The 16,829-nt window shown below is 44.2% G+C and overlaps 1 protein-coding gene and 1 long non-coding RNA gene across 2 annotated transcripts; one reads left to right on the top strand and one right to left on the bottom strand.

The window, feature by feature from the left end:
- Nucleotides 1-5,720: 5,720 nt before the first annotated feature.
- Nucleotides 5,721-7,167, top strand: LOC307075226. Its single transcript, XR_013811835.1, has 4 exons — nt 5,721-5,833; nt 6,373-6,524; nt 6,741-6,957; nt 7,065-7,167. It is a non-coding gene; the product is annotated as an uncharacterized lncRNA (long non-coding RNA).
- Nucleotides 7,168-8,754: 1,587 nt separating this feature from the next.
- LOC307075225 (E3 ubiquitin-protein ligase TRIM39-like) lies at nt 8,755-11,498 on the bottom strand. Its single transcript, XM_079735753.1, has 2 exons — nt 11,381-11,498; nt 8,755-11,272 (listed from the first exon to the last, which is right to left on the bottom strand). Exon 2 carries the CDS (start codon nt 11,268-11,270, stop codon nt 9,642-9,644), a length of 1,629 nt encoding a protein of 542 aa, XP_079591879.1. The 5' UTR covers nt 11,271-11,272; nt 11,381-11,498; the 3' UTR covers nt 8,755-9,641.
- Nucleotides 11,499-16,829: the final 5,331 nt, after the last annotated feature.

Here is a 16,829-nt window from a genome sequence, read left to right as displayed (position 1 = left end):
TGTTACCATATTTTATATTTTTACGGCTTTAGAATATTATATTATGTGCTCATAATAAATGTAAATAATGTAATGAAAAAAAAAAAGACCAAGCAAATAGCACTATAATCTATAACAGTGTATGGCGAGCTCAATAAAATGTACTTTGGAATCCTCCGGGTGCTTTATATCCATTGCAGGGAAATTCTTTCCAACTATTCAGCACTGCCAACAAAATTCTAAAGATAAACAGACCAACCAACACACAAACACACACACACACACACACAAACACACACACACACACACGCACACGCACACACACACACACACACACACACATACACCACCGTCTTTCTAGAGATCATTTACCCTTTGAGGTCCTTTGTTGGAAATATGCTACATGAATGCGTCGCTATATGCTGTACGGATATTCAGAATGAGGTTTTTACACAACAGCAGTTCTTCAGACAATTGCTGTGGACGGCAATATTCTGCTCTGTGGACTGCAGACCAGAGATTCAAAACGCTGGTGTAAACAGGACCAATGGTGCAGATGGATGACACTCATTACACCCTTGGACAATTAAATCTTTCAGAAGCATGACTTCCAAACTGTACAATACCAATTACAGCAATGTAGGAAGAATGAAAATTGGCCACGACTCTGTTTGGCATTACAAGAATAAAATTAAAGAAGGCGAAAGATTTCAAATGATAAACATTCCTTCTTTCTACAGAACCGGATAGTAGAGCTGTGCCAATGCTATAAGGTCTGAAGTGTATGAAGTTTGCTATAAAGAAAGCAAAATAATAAAATAGAACTATGCCAATAATTAGGAGGATTTGTATTAAACAGAGTTGGAGACATGGGAGAAACCAGAGAACCCCAGAACCCTGTACGGACGAGAGGACGACGGGAGTTAACCGAGCCGTTCCCGGCACATCCTAAGGAGGGCACACAGCGGCCAAGGGCCGACCGCCGGGGATCGGAGGCCCTACGGGATCGACCCCCCTCTCCCGGAGAGAACAGAACATTGACCCCATTTTCCATGGCTCACGGAGTCACAGTATGATTTTCGTTTTCCCCGCCTTGGATCCTCATCCACGCGTTTTTCTGATTTACCTCGAATAAATGCCCTTCCGGGCGTTCAACCAGCCGTGACGTGTGGTAATTCCTGCATGACCGAGACATTCCTGGGGCCGGGTTGCCACATATGGTGGAGAATGCAGGCGATTTGACCCCACTACGGACTACGGATAATTACCCGCCCCCCCCCCCCCCCCCCGATGCAGAACCCGGAAGGAGCCGCAGCCGTGGCCGCCGCCCAGCGTCAGCAACGGGACCAAGCCCTGGCCGCCGCCACCCAGAGACACCGCCAAGAGCCTCGTCCTTCTCCGGGAGGCGGTACTAAGACTCACCCAGCAAGCAGTATGCGAGACCCCGACTTCCGCGCTGACCAGCCACCTCACCAAACTCGGGCCGGATGACGACGTGGAGGCCTACTTAGAGGTGCTCGAGAGGACGGCCCGACGGGAGAGTTGGCCGGAGGACCAGTGGGCTCACATCCTGTCCCCCTTCCTAACCGGACCCGCACAGCAGGCCAGCCAGGACTTGACGCTGGAGCGCGCCAGTCAATACCCGACCCTGAAACAGGCAATACTGGCCTGCTATGGCCATAGCCTCGCCGCCAGAGCCCAGCGCTTCCACGACTGGCGATTCGACATTCGAGGCGCTCTACGGACTCAGGTTTCCCAGCACGGAAGGCTGATCCGGAGATGGCTCACGACAGGTGAAGGACCAAGCATCCTGGATCGGGTGCTGATAGATAACACCAACCGTCAGCTCCCGCCAGATGCCCGGAGAACTCTCCCCCACAACTACCCCAACACGGTGGACGAGCTGGTCCAGCAGCTCGAGAACTGGCAGGTGGCTCAACAGCTGAGTGTCAGCACCCGGAACCCGTCACGGCCCGCCGAGCCGCATAAGGACCGGCAAGACCCGAAAGCCGGGCAATAGTTGACCCCACCGAGGCCGCCGACCTTCTCCCCGGAACCCCGGGAAGATCGACGGTGCTACAGCTGTGGACGAACCGGGCACCTAGCCCAACAGTGCACCGGAAGCAGGGATGTGTCCATGCCGTCGGCCTTTGCCAACGGGGGACGGTCCGGACCGTGTCTCCTGGCCACCTGTTGGGCACGAGAGAAACCCGGAGCCCCAACTCTCCCGGTACGGGTAGGGAATAAGGACACTGAGGCCCTCCTGGATACCGGCAGTGTAGTGACCCTCCTACGCCCAGACCTAGAGGGTGGACGGCGGGGCGAGCCGATAGAGGTCGCTGGTGTACATGGGGACACCCGCACGTATGATACTTGTCACGTGGTCGTGCGGACCCCCTGAGGGGTGTATGTGACACAGGCCGGGATCCAGCCCAACCTTCCCATATCCCTACTCATAGGTAGGGACTGCCCCATATTCCACCGACTGTGGAACTCCGTCCCGGGTTCCCGACCCCTGCGAGACCAACCACGACAGCCCGGGCGAAGTGGCCGACCCGCTTATGTGGCTCGACTGGCCCGCTCAACGCCAGCGCCAGGGACCGAGGGGGACGGACCCACCCCGCCAGGCATCCCAGCCCACTGGACGGGAGGACCCCAACGAGCGGAGTCGGCGGGACCACCTCTGGACACGCCGGATGCCCTGACGGCGACTGAACAGACCGGCCCACAGGGAGGATCCAAGGGGTTCCCTCTCACTGAGTTTTCAGATTTTTTCCCGACCGGGGGGGGGGAGAACGGATTGACCCGGACAGTTCGCCAGCGCCCAACTACAGGACGACACCCTGAAGAACGCTTGGAGCCACGTCCTCGCCCATGAATTGCGAAGCGAGGGAATCGGTGAGTTGCCTACCACACCCTCACTTCAGCACCAAAGGGGGCCTGCTGTATCGGGTAGTAGAGAAGGGGGGGAAGGTGACAGAACAACTGGTAGTACCCCGGCATTATGTTAGTAAGGTGCTGTTCATGGCCCACTCCCACCTGATAGGGGCCCATTTAGGCATGGATAAGACCAGGAAAAGGATTCTACTTCGGTTTTATTGGCCCGGGGTGAAAGGAGACGTGGTACGCAATTGTCAGACCTGCCCCGAATGCCAGCGTACAGCCCCGAGATCCTCGGTCCGAAACCCTCTGATCCCCATGCAGATCATTGAAATCTTGTTCGACCGGATAGCTCTGGACATTGTAGGCCCTCTCCTGAAGACCAACAGGGGACATAGATACATCCTATTCGTGGTTGATTGCGCCACCAGGTACCCCGAAGCCCTTCCCCACCGCGCCGCCACCACCAAGGCGGTAGCTAAGGAGCTAATGCTGCTGTTCAGTAGGGTAGGGATAGCCAACGCTCTGCCCCGCCGAGATGCGTGCCTATGGGTGGTCAGAGACAACAAGGGGGGCTAGGAAGACAACATCAACTACGAGCGTGTAGTAGACTAGGCAGAGTGCGGCTACTTTAAATGGAAAAGCAAGATCGCATGAGCGATATGAGCTGTAAATATTTTTGACAGCGTTGCGTTTTGAACTATTCTGCGATTTTGCATCTTTTACAGCTTTTGGTGTGACCGTACAGTTAAGCACGAGGTGTATGTAACCTGTGCGCATTAATACGGGGCTCCTCTTTTATAGTTTGAGCGGGAACAGACAGGTAACACTGAGAACAGTTAAACAAACAACAAATCCTTGTCATCTTGACAATTTTCTATCCGTTTTCAATCCTTTTTTCTCCCTGGTTGTGCCTGCATATCTGCTGTGAAATGTGTCTATTGAGGACTCCAATTTAACTTTCTAAAATCAGAAAATAATATAATCTATTACTAATAACACTACTACTACTACTACTAATAAAGGAACTATATGATGACATCACAATACACAAGTACATGTTATGACTTTTAACAATTCAATAATAAGATGATTATTGATTATTGTAGATGCACACATCTGCCCAAAGCGACGATCACAAAGGAAAATTGTCAAGGGTTGAAAACAGTATTTATTGCATGATAAACAGGAAAGGGTCACTGCTCAGAAATCAAGTGGTGTTCTTTTCGGGACATCCAAGTGCCTTTTTGGGAGGACTATGATGTCACTATGAAGACCTGTGGCTGTGTGTGTGTACGTGTGGAGCTTCATCTGTGCCCTGTACTACGAACCTCAATTAGTGGGTTAGCGAGGTATGTTGCGCTCAAAGCCTGGTTTAGCTGGTACACGAAAGTCTCTTCTAGCGTCGCTGTATCACCATGGTGACTTATGCTTTCAACTAAACCACGCGGGATCAGGTTTTCAGCATTTTATTGCTTTTTTTGCTATCCACCACTTTATTTCCCCATGATCGATTGTGTCACACCACGACAGAAGTCGGTTTTAGTAGCATTCTAGCGAGCGGCTAAGTGGTAGTGTTAGCGGCTTAGTCGTAGTGTGAGCGGCTAAGTGGTAGTGTGAGCGGCTAACTGGTAGCGTTAGCCACCGGTGTAGGCCCCAAATGTGGGCTGCCAAAACCGTTGTGACTAAATCTGATGTTTGTTAAGTCTATTAAAAAAATGTAGCAATCTTAAACTGGTGGTAGCCTGTGGTAGTTTCTCTCCAGGTTTTCCCAGGTTTTAATAGGCTTTTGTATACACACACGCACACACACTAGGGATGACCCAAAAAAAATCGAAGCTTTGTTCGTTGTCATGGTAATTGATCATGAAGTTCGTGATCGATTTATTTTCATTTATTTATTTATTTTTTTCCTTTTTGACACCTGTTCTTATCAGCAACTACATTGAAATAAGGCCCCGTTCACACGAAGCCGATTTCATGGCGAAACCGCAAAGGTCTTGTACGGTTCGGCCTGCCATCCACACAAAGCCGGCGAATCCGCTGACCGAAACCCCAAACTTCTGAAACCACCCTCGGAGGTGGTTTCAAATCTACCCGGTTTCGCTTGGCTTCGTCTTTACGGAGATACTTTGAAACCGGATAGATCGAAACCGTAACGGTTTCGCCCGTTTCGGCTTCGTGTGAACGGGGCCTAAGTAGGCTACTTGGCATCCTGGAAACCTGCCTGAATTTGGGGACATGCACAGTTTGTCTGCCACACACACACATATCTAAAGAGATCCCACGTAGTCATGCTTTTAATTTGATCACGTTTCCCACACAGCCAACTACAGTGATCTGTGTAAGAAGAGACAGGGATTCATAAAGGGTGAAGACATCTGGCAAGAATCACCCAAGAGGAAGAGTAAGCCGAACAACAAGTGGAAAGCTGTGGAAGAGGAGGATCAAGAAGTTCCACCAAAAAAGGTAGTTGCCTGGATACAGTGGGAGCCACATAGAAATTCCCCTGCCATGCTGCTGCCATGCTGTTCCCATGCTGTTCCAATGAGAGCTCCAGCAAAGTCCCAGCAGCTTGAGTGACTCCCTCCTTTTCCTGGGTGTGACTAGTTTTTAATAATATAATTATTATTTTGACAGAAGAAAAAAAGAGAAACATGTTCAGCAGAAAAAGAGTCTGCAAACCTCATGATCGAAGAGCTGAAGAAGCAACTTGCAGACAAAGCATCTTCAGAGGTAAGATATTTGACTATATTTTAATTGTGATAATTTGAGTTGATGCAGTAATTATAGGCTGATTTTTTTTTTATTTCCTGTGTTTTGGTGTTGTTAACTAACTCAAATGAGGAGTCATCAGATGAGGAGGAGATGCCCAGAAACTGGAGTGTGGCGGTGCAGAAAATGAAATGGCTTCAGAGAGAAATCAAGAGCCTGAAAGAAGGCCATGTGGAAGAAATACTAGATGCGATGAGAGGTATTTTCTGCACACCACCTTTTAAAGACTTTGGTGGTGTGCCTATACTGATTCCTGAAGTCAGACAAACTGACAACAATCAAAGCTGGTTTTATCTAAATAGAAACAGATAGATATAATTACTGAAAAATCTTCCCAAATACAAAGAAATGACCATTTAACTGATAATTCAATAAATATACTGTGCAGCCTTGAACCAACGTAATTTAACACGGATACTCCAATATTGAAGCACTGACATCTGAATAATGAAAACAAAGAGACTCACAAATCACACAGACAAACAACGGCTGCCAGGGAGAGTTGGGATCTGCTGCCAAGTGTGGAAAAAGGCCCATACCTGGCGACAATCTTCTTTTTATAGGTTATGGCTGATTCAGCTCCTCATACCTCCTGCTCCTCCTTAATCAGCTCTACCTCCAGCCATGCTTTTCATAACACAAATTACTATGTAATGTTTTAAAATTGTCTCAAAACACAGTAATGACACAAAAACTTTTGTTCCCTTGTTCCCCCTCTTGTTTTCATTCCCTCTAAAGAGCTCCCAGCAGTGGTGACACAGCTAAAAGAAGTTATTGAAAAAATCACAGTACAGAGCTCAACTCCTGCATCCACCTGGTCAACATCCCCATCTGGAGACCCACCATTTTCTCCACCCGGCTCTCCTCAAGTGTCTGACCCTAATGAAATGGTAAATACCTCTACATCTTTTGATTGTACACATAAGCTAGAAAGAAACCATATTCATCAACTTTGTGGTGGATTTATGCCATTAATGATGGATTAGTTAGTTTATAGACTATGACTATGCATATTCACTGCAAAGATGAATAGATACAGTAGATTTCCAAAGAACACCGTATTTGTTTAATAATTATTTGGTAAGTAACATTCAAATGTTTTGCAGGTGCTTCTTGTGCCAGGCCATGACGTCAAAGTACCAAGACGAAAGCTGAAGTCTCTGCGGACTACAAATTCAGCATTGTACATTGGGGATCTTGCGGTGCTCATCTATGGTAGAGAAACGCTGTCCAATTCAAGTTTGACCGGGAGGCAGTCAGGGGCTCACAAAGAAGTGGAATCAAAGCCACAACTGGATAACACAAAGCTCGATGCTATACTTGGTGAGTGCATTATTGGGGATTCCAATAACATGCGTGTTAATGTGGATAGTGCATAAAAAATAACACTGAAGTAATGTTGTTTTCTATGTCTGTTTTTTCAATCACAGTCCATGTCCAGGCGAAGTTCCCTGACACCACCATTCAAGATGTGAGACGCATCATAAGAAAGAAATGCAACAATATAAACTATGCCAAGCAAGTGACTGAAAAGAAGTCATAAAAACGTTTTTGGTTTTTATCAAGCTATTTTGTTTGTTCCAAAGATGTGTACCTTTCTTACACCTTTTTTATTTTTTATTATTTTTTTTACAAAGAAAGACTTTAGTTCTCAGTTGGAGACACTATTTTGTTTACATTTTTACAAGGAAATGTTCACTTTTTCCTTTACCATTTTTGATAAAGAAGGACTTGATCTTGGAGAGACTATCTGATCACCTGATCTCCACACCCACGCAACAGGAAGTGAAGCATCACGTCTTCGTTTTGAAGGAAATGATGATCTGTGGTCTCTGGAAATGTTACATTAATATATCAAACTTGCTCTCAACATTCTGTCTTGTGATTTTGTAAATACATTAAAGTCTAGAGTACATACAGTATGAGTTAACTTTAATAATACTTAACGTTTTTTTCAAGTATATAAATAGTATGCTACAAGTAATATACTAAGCAAATTTAGAAGTATACTTAAAGTATAACAATAAGTAAACTAGCAAGATATTCTAAGTTCATAAAATAAACTAGTAAACTAAAAATGTGGAGTAGAGGTATATACCTAGTACACTAGTAGTATATAGATGAGTATACTTGTATACTTAAAAGTGTACTTTTGTAAACTTAAAATTACCTCAAAGTATACTTTAATAAACTAAAATGTGGACTAGAAGTATATACCTAGTGCATTAGTAGTATATTGATGAGTATACTTTAAGTATACTTTTATAAACTTAGAAATGTTCCAATTTAGCCAATTTAGTATTAAATTAGTATACTTTCTAGTATACTTAAAGTACATGGTCCATAGTATACTTGCTATACTTATACTTATACTCAAGTATACTTAATAAAATAAACTTCAAGTATACTACTTTTTGCTAAGGGAGTCTATCGGGTTAGATCGGCGTGTGCAGCTTCCTAGCCCCTCCTTTGACAATGGCGTCACCCAGAGCCATAGAGAGAGAAGAGTTGCGACACTCTCTGATCTCGCCGGCAGGGTGGTCACGTGGTTCATGTAAGCCTGAATAGTTCCAAAACACGCCGCGCTGCCATGTTCTTCTATGGGACTGACAGCAGCGATTGCAATATTGAATGGTAAATATAAATTTAAAAAACACATACCCAAGTACATTTCTGACTATTGTTGCATATTTGTAAGTGTCAGTTTTACATTTGGAGTGGTAGGGTGACAACTGAAAGCTACTTAGATACGTTTTTAAGTTTGAGGGAAAGCTTCACGTTCGTGTTAGCATGAGTAGCACTAGGCTTCTAACTTTAGTGGCTTAACCTTAACTTTTACCTTACATCTGTTCTGAAATTAAAGACGATTCAAGATGTTCAATGGACTATTGGATTTCCTTGAGTTTTGCTTGTAGCCTAATTCTGATTCACTTACCCGTGGTCAGAGAGCGATTGAGAAAGCAGAGTAGCAACAGTCCATTCAGCATTTAGTTTCCAGACAACTTCTTCTGATGAGGCAGGAGCTGACCACACAACCATGATACTTTTAAGACTAAGCCATACACAAAGTACCAAATATATTAAAGAATAACAAATCATTACGCTTGGATGAATGAAATAGTATTTTTTTTATTAAATGGGTGTGACAGCAAGAATGTGTGTGTGTGTGTGTGTGTGTCCAACTTGAAAAACAAGAACAATGTGAAGGAACAGGGATGAATATATATATATGTGTGTTAACAAGAGAGGAATGTCGTGAGGAAAGGAGACAATTAAAAAAGCAATACAAATAAAATGGACCACTGGTTATCAAACCCTCCAGCAAATGCAGATTCCACTGCCTATTATCTGCCCGCTGCAAAGGAGGATGCACGCTGGACCCAGTGTTTGAGATGCTGAGTGTTTAGAAAAAAATCCTCTCCACATATATCAAGCTGAGGTTTGTGGAACCAAAAACAAGTGGGAACAAGTGTGACTAAGAACAACAAAGCAAACATTCAGTAAGTGTGAACAAGAACACCAAAGTAGAGCCAGGGGGTATCAATAAATAAAACAAAGTTAGTCATGTGTGGAACAAGAACAACAAATGCGTAAACAGGTGTGCGTGTATATGTGACTTGTAAAACAAGAACAAGGTGAAGGAACAGGGAGGAATATTATAAGTTACTAATAAACAAAGAAAATACTCCACATACATCAGGTTGAGGTTAAGGATAGCAAAGTGCATCAGGTCGAAAGGAAGGACAACAATCGCAGTCGTTGCCGCCGCCACCACCAACACCACCACCAAGTGCATAAATAAAACGGCTACAACAGTGAAATACAGTAGTCAAACATAACTATCAGCATAATCAACAAATAATAAATCTTTGTCAAGAACGCACACGCACACATACTCCATATTAACGACAGCTGGTGGAATGAACTAGAATATTAAGCAATCTTTTGTCTGACAGAATTACCAAATCAAACATATGCATAGGGGCATTTGTAACACGAATAGTGTATTATACAATATCTGTTTGATTGACAGCTGAGATAATCAGGGGGGTAGAGTTTCTGCAACCAAAGAACATTGCACATAGGCCGAGGAGTGGATAAAGAGGCTCACTAAAGGTGCAGCCAATAGCAGAGTAGATATGAATCTTGGCTTCCACCTCATAGAAGGAGACCAGACCCGCATCATAATCAACAAACACTCCCACCTTCTGGAGCTTAGCTCTCAGAGGGAGAGGGACAGCACTGTTATCATGAAATACAAACTCATTCTTGTTGAAAAATATAATCCAGCAGCCATTCTTAGGGGTCAAGGGGATGAGGGCTTTTTTGTTGATGGACTCTCTGGCCACTCCTAAATACCATACAGTATTGTCTTTAACCTGTACCTCAAAGTAAAATTTCCCTGAGGAGAAGCTCTTCCCCGAGAGAACAAATGGAAACAATGTAAATCTCTTAGGGTTGTCTGGGAGTGTCTTCATTACACCTCCATAATGTACTTGTTTCCTATCCTCAGACAGGATGAGATAGGGGTGAGCTGTATCGGAATCCAAAGTCACATCTACTTCATATTGCTGGATCCTCCTCAGTTCAGCATCACACAGTTTCTTCATCTCCTTGTTCAGTGTCTCCACCAGCTGATTCAGGTATCTCCTCAAGGTCCATATGTTTGACAGAGGACGGACCTCCACCGTCGTCCAGTCTCTGGTGGGTGGAGGACCCTTCAGGGATCTGAAGGCCTGGAGGAAGTGGAGATGGTCTTCAGTCTGTGAAAGCGGCTTCAGCTCTGAGCTTCTATTGGTCAGTTCCTCGATTTCCTGCTCCAGCTCTTTGATAAGGTCTTCGGCTTGTTTCTCTGTGCATTTCAGATTCGCTTTAACTGTTTGGTTGAAGTCATCCTGCCATTTTTCAATGCAGCGCGTCAGAGCGGTGAGGGCATGCAAACCATCGGCTATCACTCTGTCTGCATCTTTCTTGCTCAAATCAAAGGTGTCTTTAATATCCTTAATCTTTAGTTTTCTCTCCTGGATCATCTGCAGAACTTCAGACTCTATGTTACCCAGCTGGGCCATCTTCACTTTATATTCCTCCTTTAGAGGTACAACAGGATGGTACCTGTGGTAACCCTCTGTGCAGAACTTACACACACACACCTGTTCAGTCCTACAGAAGAGCTCTAGAAGTCGTTCATGTTTCTTACACATCCTATCTTCCAGACATTCCATAGGCTCAACCAGCTGATGATTCTTCAGGCGTGCGACTCTCTGATGTCGCTCCAGGTGGGTGCGGCAGTAAGAGGTAAAACATTCTAGGCAGGACTTCACAGCTTTCAGCTGTGTCCCAGTACAGACGTCACAGGGAACTTCTCTTGGTTCAACACAAGGCTGCTCTTTTACTCGTACCGACGTTTTAAACTGAGCTGCCAGCTCTGATAAGAGGATATTTACCCGTAAATCGGGTCTAGTGTGGAAGAGCTCATTGCAAACAGGACATTGGTACTGGACTTGTTTATCCCAGAACTTTGTAATGCAGGTTCTGCAGAAGTTGTGTCCACATGGTGTGGTTACTGGACTGCTGAACACATCCAGACAGATGGAACATGAAAAGTTCTCTTCAGACCAGGAAGTAGCAGAGGCCATTCCTAGACACAGACGACAAGGTTTATGTATTGAGCAATTCCATTATTTGTCTTAATACGTAAAGGGCAGAGAGGTTTTAACTTATGTCAAAGTTGTGCTTTCTTACTCACCTTGTTGTTGTTTCTGTCTGTAAGACTATTTGTTCCAAAATGTGTTTTATTTCCTCCTAAAAGCAAGAACTGCTTGCACGTCGAGTACCTTTGGTTTCTCTGAACTTTAGGTTTTGTTTCCTCAACCTGACGTCCTCTCCTCTCCTCCCCTAACACCTGGCTCCACCCCCATGCACACGCAGTTCCCTGACGTTTCAACTTTCACACTCTCTGACTTTGGGCACACTCATGCACTGTGTAGGCTACTTCAAATATGTCAATGTGTGTGCTCCTCTTCTTTGTGAAATTCAATTAGGTTAAATCTTTAAAAGACAAAACACAGAGAGCTGGAGAAAACAGGAGACATTTAATCACGTCGTGATTTAATGTTGATGTGCCACTTTAACTGTGATTTAGAGCATACAAAAACAATTGACTTGACTTTGTCTGGGACTGGTATTTTCTCTTCAGTCTTTATAGAAACAAGCGTCTCCCTGTGTACCCAGGTTATGTGTGCTATTATGGTTGGTACTTAATATTGAGTTGACAATGGGAGTTATATAATCTCCCAGACTTTAACCTCATAAAACAGCAGAGTAGGGAAGGGGTAGGGACGACGAACCAGACCAATGTGATGGAAAATCTACATGTTCTATTTGTCTTTATGAACTTAGGTTTTATATACTATTCCGTGTATGGTCTTGCCACCCTGTTATTCTGCAGGGTCATCTAAAATGTAAATCTTAGTGTTTTGTGTGATGTAATCTGGTTTCACATTCCGTTCCGTGTATTGTCTTGCCATCTTGCTATTCTGCAGGGTTGTCTAAAATGTAAATCTTAGTGTTTCGTTTGATGCAATCTGGAGTGTCGGAACAAAGGTCCACTATCAGGACCCCCCCAGGGTCAAGATTTGATTGAGTGTGTGTGTGTGTCTTTGTCTGTTTGTGTGTGTGTGTGTGTGTGTGTATTTATGTGTGTGGTTGTGTGTTTGTGTACAGTTAGGATTTTGACATTTCACATCCAATCCAATGTTGTTGGAAGGCATATTTGAAAACATGGGCGGTTGATTAAAACAGGAACACATCTCATATCTCCCGTTAATGAGCGGTGCTTATGGAAGCACAATGCTCAACACATGTGATCACAACTGATCAGCAGATCAATCACATTTCAATAGCCAGGCCGGGGGCCGCTGCTGTTTCCTACCAGTCTGTAGACGATAGAAATGTATAAACGTTTTTAATGAGAGTCTTTTATTTTCTAATGGTATTAGTGTGTTTAACACGCCAAATAATAAATGTATGAATACAGAGTATATATTTGAAGCCTTCCACTGAATCCAGTGAAAGGATTCAGTGGGCCGCAGTGTAAAAAGTAGAGAAGTCTACTGCACGCTTTAACACGATGCTGGAGGGAGTGGATGTATTTAGAGCTCCTCGAATCCCCCAAAGAAGAAAAAAAGGCTCTTAATTTGACAGTTCTAAAAACACAGATATGATGATCAAGGGGATTTGCGGTGTGTGCGGCTGTGAGGCCGCTCTTCTTAAATAGAAGGAATAAGTACATAACCAACACCAACCCAAGCACACACAAGACGGCTTTGTTTTTCTCTGCGCCCAGGTAGCAGTCAGACAGGAGGAAACAAGCCCACTATTCATAGCAGAAGTTTTTTTTCTCATTCCACAGACTGGGATTGAAGCTTTAGAGTGCCTTGGAAACAAATATATTTTGCCCCTTTTTATCCCTCATGCCGACACGTCATGGCAGCGTTACCCAAGCAAATCCTGTATTTTTACAATCTAAAAATAGCCAACACATTTCTTTTCCACTTTTAGCATATCTAGTTTTTGGATAGCTATGGAAAGCTGGGGACAAGGACCTTTGACAGTGGAAGAGATCTCCAAAGATTGTCCTTTAAGATTAGATGAGTCAGCATCACCGAATCAGGTAGCCTGATGCTGATTGAGACGATGGCCCATGGACAGAGTGGAAAGCTGCATTTGCACTATTGTGATCAAAGAAATGGTACGCCTGGTCTTCAACGGAGCTTTGAGAAGCAAACAACACAAAAGTTACAAAAACCTCCAGGACACTCCAGTGTTCAATGTTTTTGAGAATCATAAAAGATCATCATAATAATCAGAATCATAATCAGAATGTTTAGGGAAATGTCCATTAAAATTGCCAATCATACTGAAAATATTGAAATATTATATGCAATGAGCAATCATTTGAAAGTTGAGTAACAGTAAATGGAGTTCTCATGATGACGTTTTGAGCATTGGTAGAATAGAAAATCCCTCGCAAGGGAAGAGAAACAAGGAGCAGTCTTTGTGCAAGAAGAACAGAAGACGTTTAGAAGCATTTAGGAACCCCCCTGCTGGTACTATCACACAGCATAACCCCCTAGGCAAACACACGGGGTGTCATCCCAGACGCAGATTTAAACTTTGCGGCCCTTATTAAAAAGCATTATACCTTCGGATATTCGAGAAATAGCGAAACTCCTATGCAGAAAAACTTGGAGAAATAGGTATGTGAGAGTTATGGAATACATTCATGTTGTTAAGGAGCTGCTAAACTCAAATCTTACTTTCAGTTTCGCTTTTACTTAGCCATGGTATTCCATTGTTGTTATGGTGCTTATTTATGTCTAATTTCTCCATAATTAGTTATTAGTTATAAGTTATCTTCTGTTATACAACCGATTTCTCTCTTCCTCCGTATTCTTTCAGTCTTTTGTAGCCCAGGCTTCATAAGCTGTGAAAAAGTTAAAAGAAGAAAGAGTAAAAGTCCGCTATTATTTTGTATGAATGTGTGAGAGAGCGATAGCTGGCATTTATGGGGTTAACTGCGTCGGACAGAGCAGAGAGACGTGCGTCATGACGTCACGGTGAAGCGGCGTTGCAAGTGCGCATAACTGCTTGATAAGTAGTGGGAAAGGAGGGAACGCACCGTTCGGTTGCACAATTGAAAAATATCTAGAAGTAGTTGGAAAACACCGTGAGCTGACTCAACAGTCCACAGTTGATGTTGCCCGCTCGGCGGTCAGGTTTTTGTGAACGATTTGAATTGGTGGTAGTCAACGATAGATAGAAGACCAGCACTGGATAGCCACCAGGCGGCTTCCAGACATCCGCTGGAGATAACCAGATGGCGAGCCGGAACCAAGGAACAGAGTCAACTGACCTACCTCCCAAACCTGCGGTGTGGTAGGAAACACAAAGATCAAAGGGCCCCAACGATATAAACTGAGCTCATATCAAGGAAGAGAAGACCATAAAGACATTTCTTTATATTTCTATTGTATTTTGCGCGCATTTTATTATTTTCCATGTTGTTCCATGTGTTATTATTTTCCATGTTGTTCCATGTTTTATTATCTTCCATGTTGAAAATTGTTGTTAACAATACAGTTCTGAAACTACGTTTTGTGTGAGTGTGGTCAGTGTTGATGTTCCATCCTGGGCTCCATGAGCGTTAACCTAGAATCCTGGTAACTGGTCCAACTTCGAATTGAAACCGAAACCCAAAATTACCTGTAACCTCATAAGGCAAAGAGGGGTTACAGAAAGTGGCGAGCTAGCCAGGAGCCCAGTTAGGTGACATCAATATTGCTTCATTCAAACATGGATTTTATCCAGAGGTCAAGTGTTAAAATTCCTAACGCAGTCATCATTGATGGAATAACTGAGTCAGTTCAGGTTGAAGAAGTGATTGATTTCCTTAAGAAGTATGGTGCCATTCAGCGCACTCTTTTGGTTGAGGATGAGTCTTCTGATTTACACAAAAACCTGATTGTCGAGTACGCTAGTGGCTCAGCTGTACAAGCTATGCAGTCACTTTTACCATACAGACACACACTAAAAAGTGATTCAAATGTTGTGTACAATGTTGAGGCTTTAAGTAGTGTTTACACTTCTAAGCTAGGTAGCAGTGCTACAAAAACTTACCTGACAGAGTTAAAAGAGCTAGCAAAGCTAAGCGGCAAAGACTACGAAGCAGTCTTAAGAGAGATGATGATGCATATCGGTAGTGATGTTGAAAGCATGCAATCTGCAAACGAGCCGTCGCCTCTAGTACTCAGTGAGTTTCCTGTAGAGTCCCTACAGCCCACCAGTCCTTTCTCAGGTCCCCCTCAGGGTGACAGTGGTGAAAACAGTGCTATGTCAGCACCAGTTGTTGATCAAAGAAGAGTCCTATCCCTTTCTGTGAGTGACATCAATCCACCAGAGGTTCAGAAAGTTGTGGTTGAACACATTGTGAGGAGGGGGGATGCAGGTTCTTCCTTTTCATTCCCAGTCCGACTTCGCTCATTTTCAGGGAAAATTCCCAGACCGAATAGTGAAGTGGACTATGATACTTGGCGTTCGCACATTGACCTTCTCTTGAATGATCCCAGTATGTCTCCTCTTCAAGTGTCTCGAAGGATCTTGGAGAGTTTGCTTTCACCTGCAGCAGATGTGGTAAGAGGCTTGTGCTCAAATTCATTGCCTTCAGCCTATTTGCAACTTCTAGATTCTGCTTTTGGTGCAGTTGAAGATGGAGAAGAGCTGTTTGCTCAATTCATGAGTACTCTCCAGGATCCAGGCGAGAAGCCATCAGCTTACCTACAGCGGTTGCAGCTCACGCTCAACCTGGCTGTTAAGAGAGGGGGGGTCGTACCAGGGGAAGTAGGTAAACACCTCCTCAAACAGTTTTGTAGAGGATGCTGGGACACTGCTCTGCTCTCTAGTTTACAACTTGAGCAGAAGAAAAATCTTCCACCTCCGTTCTCAGAGCTTTTGCTAATGCTACGTACTGAGGAGGACAGACAGGCAGTAAAAGCTAGTCGCATGACAAAGTAGCTGTATTGTTGAGCCAACAGAGAACCCAGACACCCAGCCCAGTGCTATTGACGATCTTAGGAAGCAGGTAGCTAGCATTCAGAGTCAGCTAACCACCTTAATGGCTCAGAGGACGCCTGGGGGGTTTAGTGATAGAGGAGCTGCGGGAAAAACACAAAGCAGATTGTCAACATCACACAGTACAAAACCAGACATGACGAAACAACCAAGAAAGAACTACACAAACAAACCCAGACCTTGGTATTGTTTTAGTTGTGGGGAGGATGGACACGTATCAACATTTTGCACCAATGACTCAAACCCGACTTTAGTGACTGAAAAGAGAAAAAAATTAGAGGAAAGACAGCACAAGTGGGAACAACAGAACTACCCTGACTTACCTTTAAACTAGATTCAGTCTCTGTCGTGGGGCAGACAGGGGCTGAAGAGAAGCAACCACGCTCCTCAAAGAAATACAAGGTTCAAAAGTGTACAATTTCAGAACACTCTAAAAGAAACCACTCCTTTAAGCTTCCTTCTGGGTTGGTAGGTACCAGAAGTACAGCTCAAGTGACCATCAACGGTAAACAAGTTAACTGTCTACTTGATACAGGTTCACAGGTCACCACCGTTCCTCATTCATT

Source organism: Pollachius pollachius, assembly GCF_949987615.1.
Source record: "Pollachius pollachius genome assembly, chromosome: 4".
NCBI classification, from domain to species: domain Eukaryota; kingdom Metazoa; phylum Chordata; class Actinopteri; order Gadiformes; family Gadidae; genus Pollachius; species Pollachius pollachius.
The sequence above is the reverse complement of the archived record's forward strand: the minus strand, read 5'-3'. Positions and strand labels throughout refer to the sequence as shown.

Bases quoted from the DNA above. Each gene is read 5' to 3' on its own strand.
- LOC307075225 (XM_079735753.1), bottom strand. From the start codon at position 11,270: ATGGCCTCTGCTACTTCCTGGTCTGAAGAGAACTTTTCATGTTCCATC.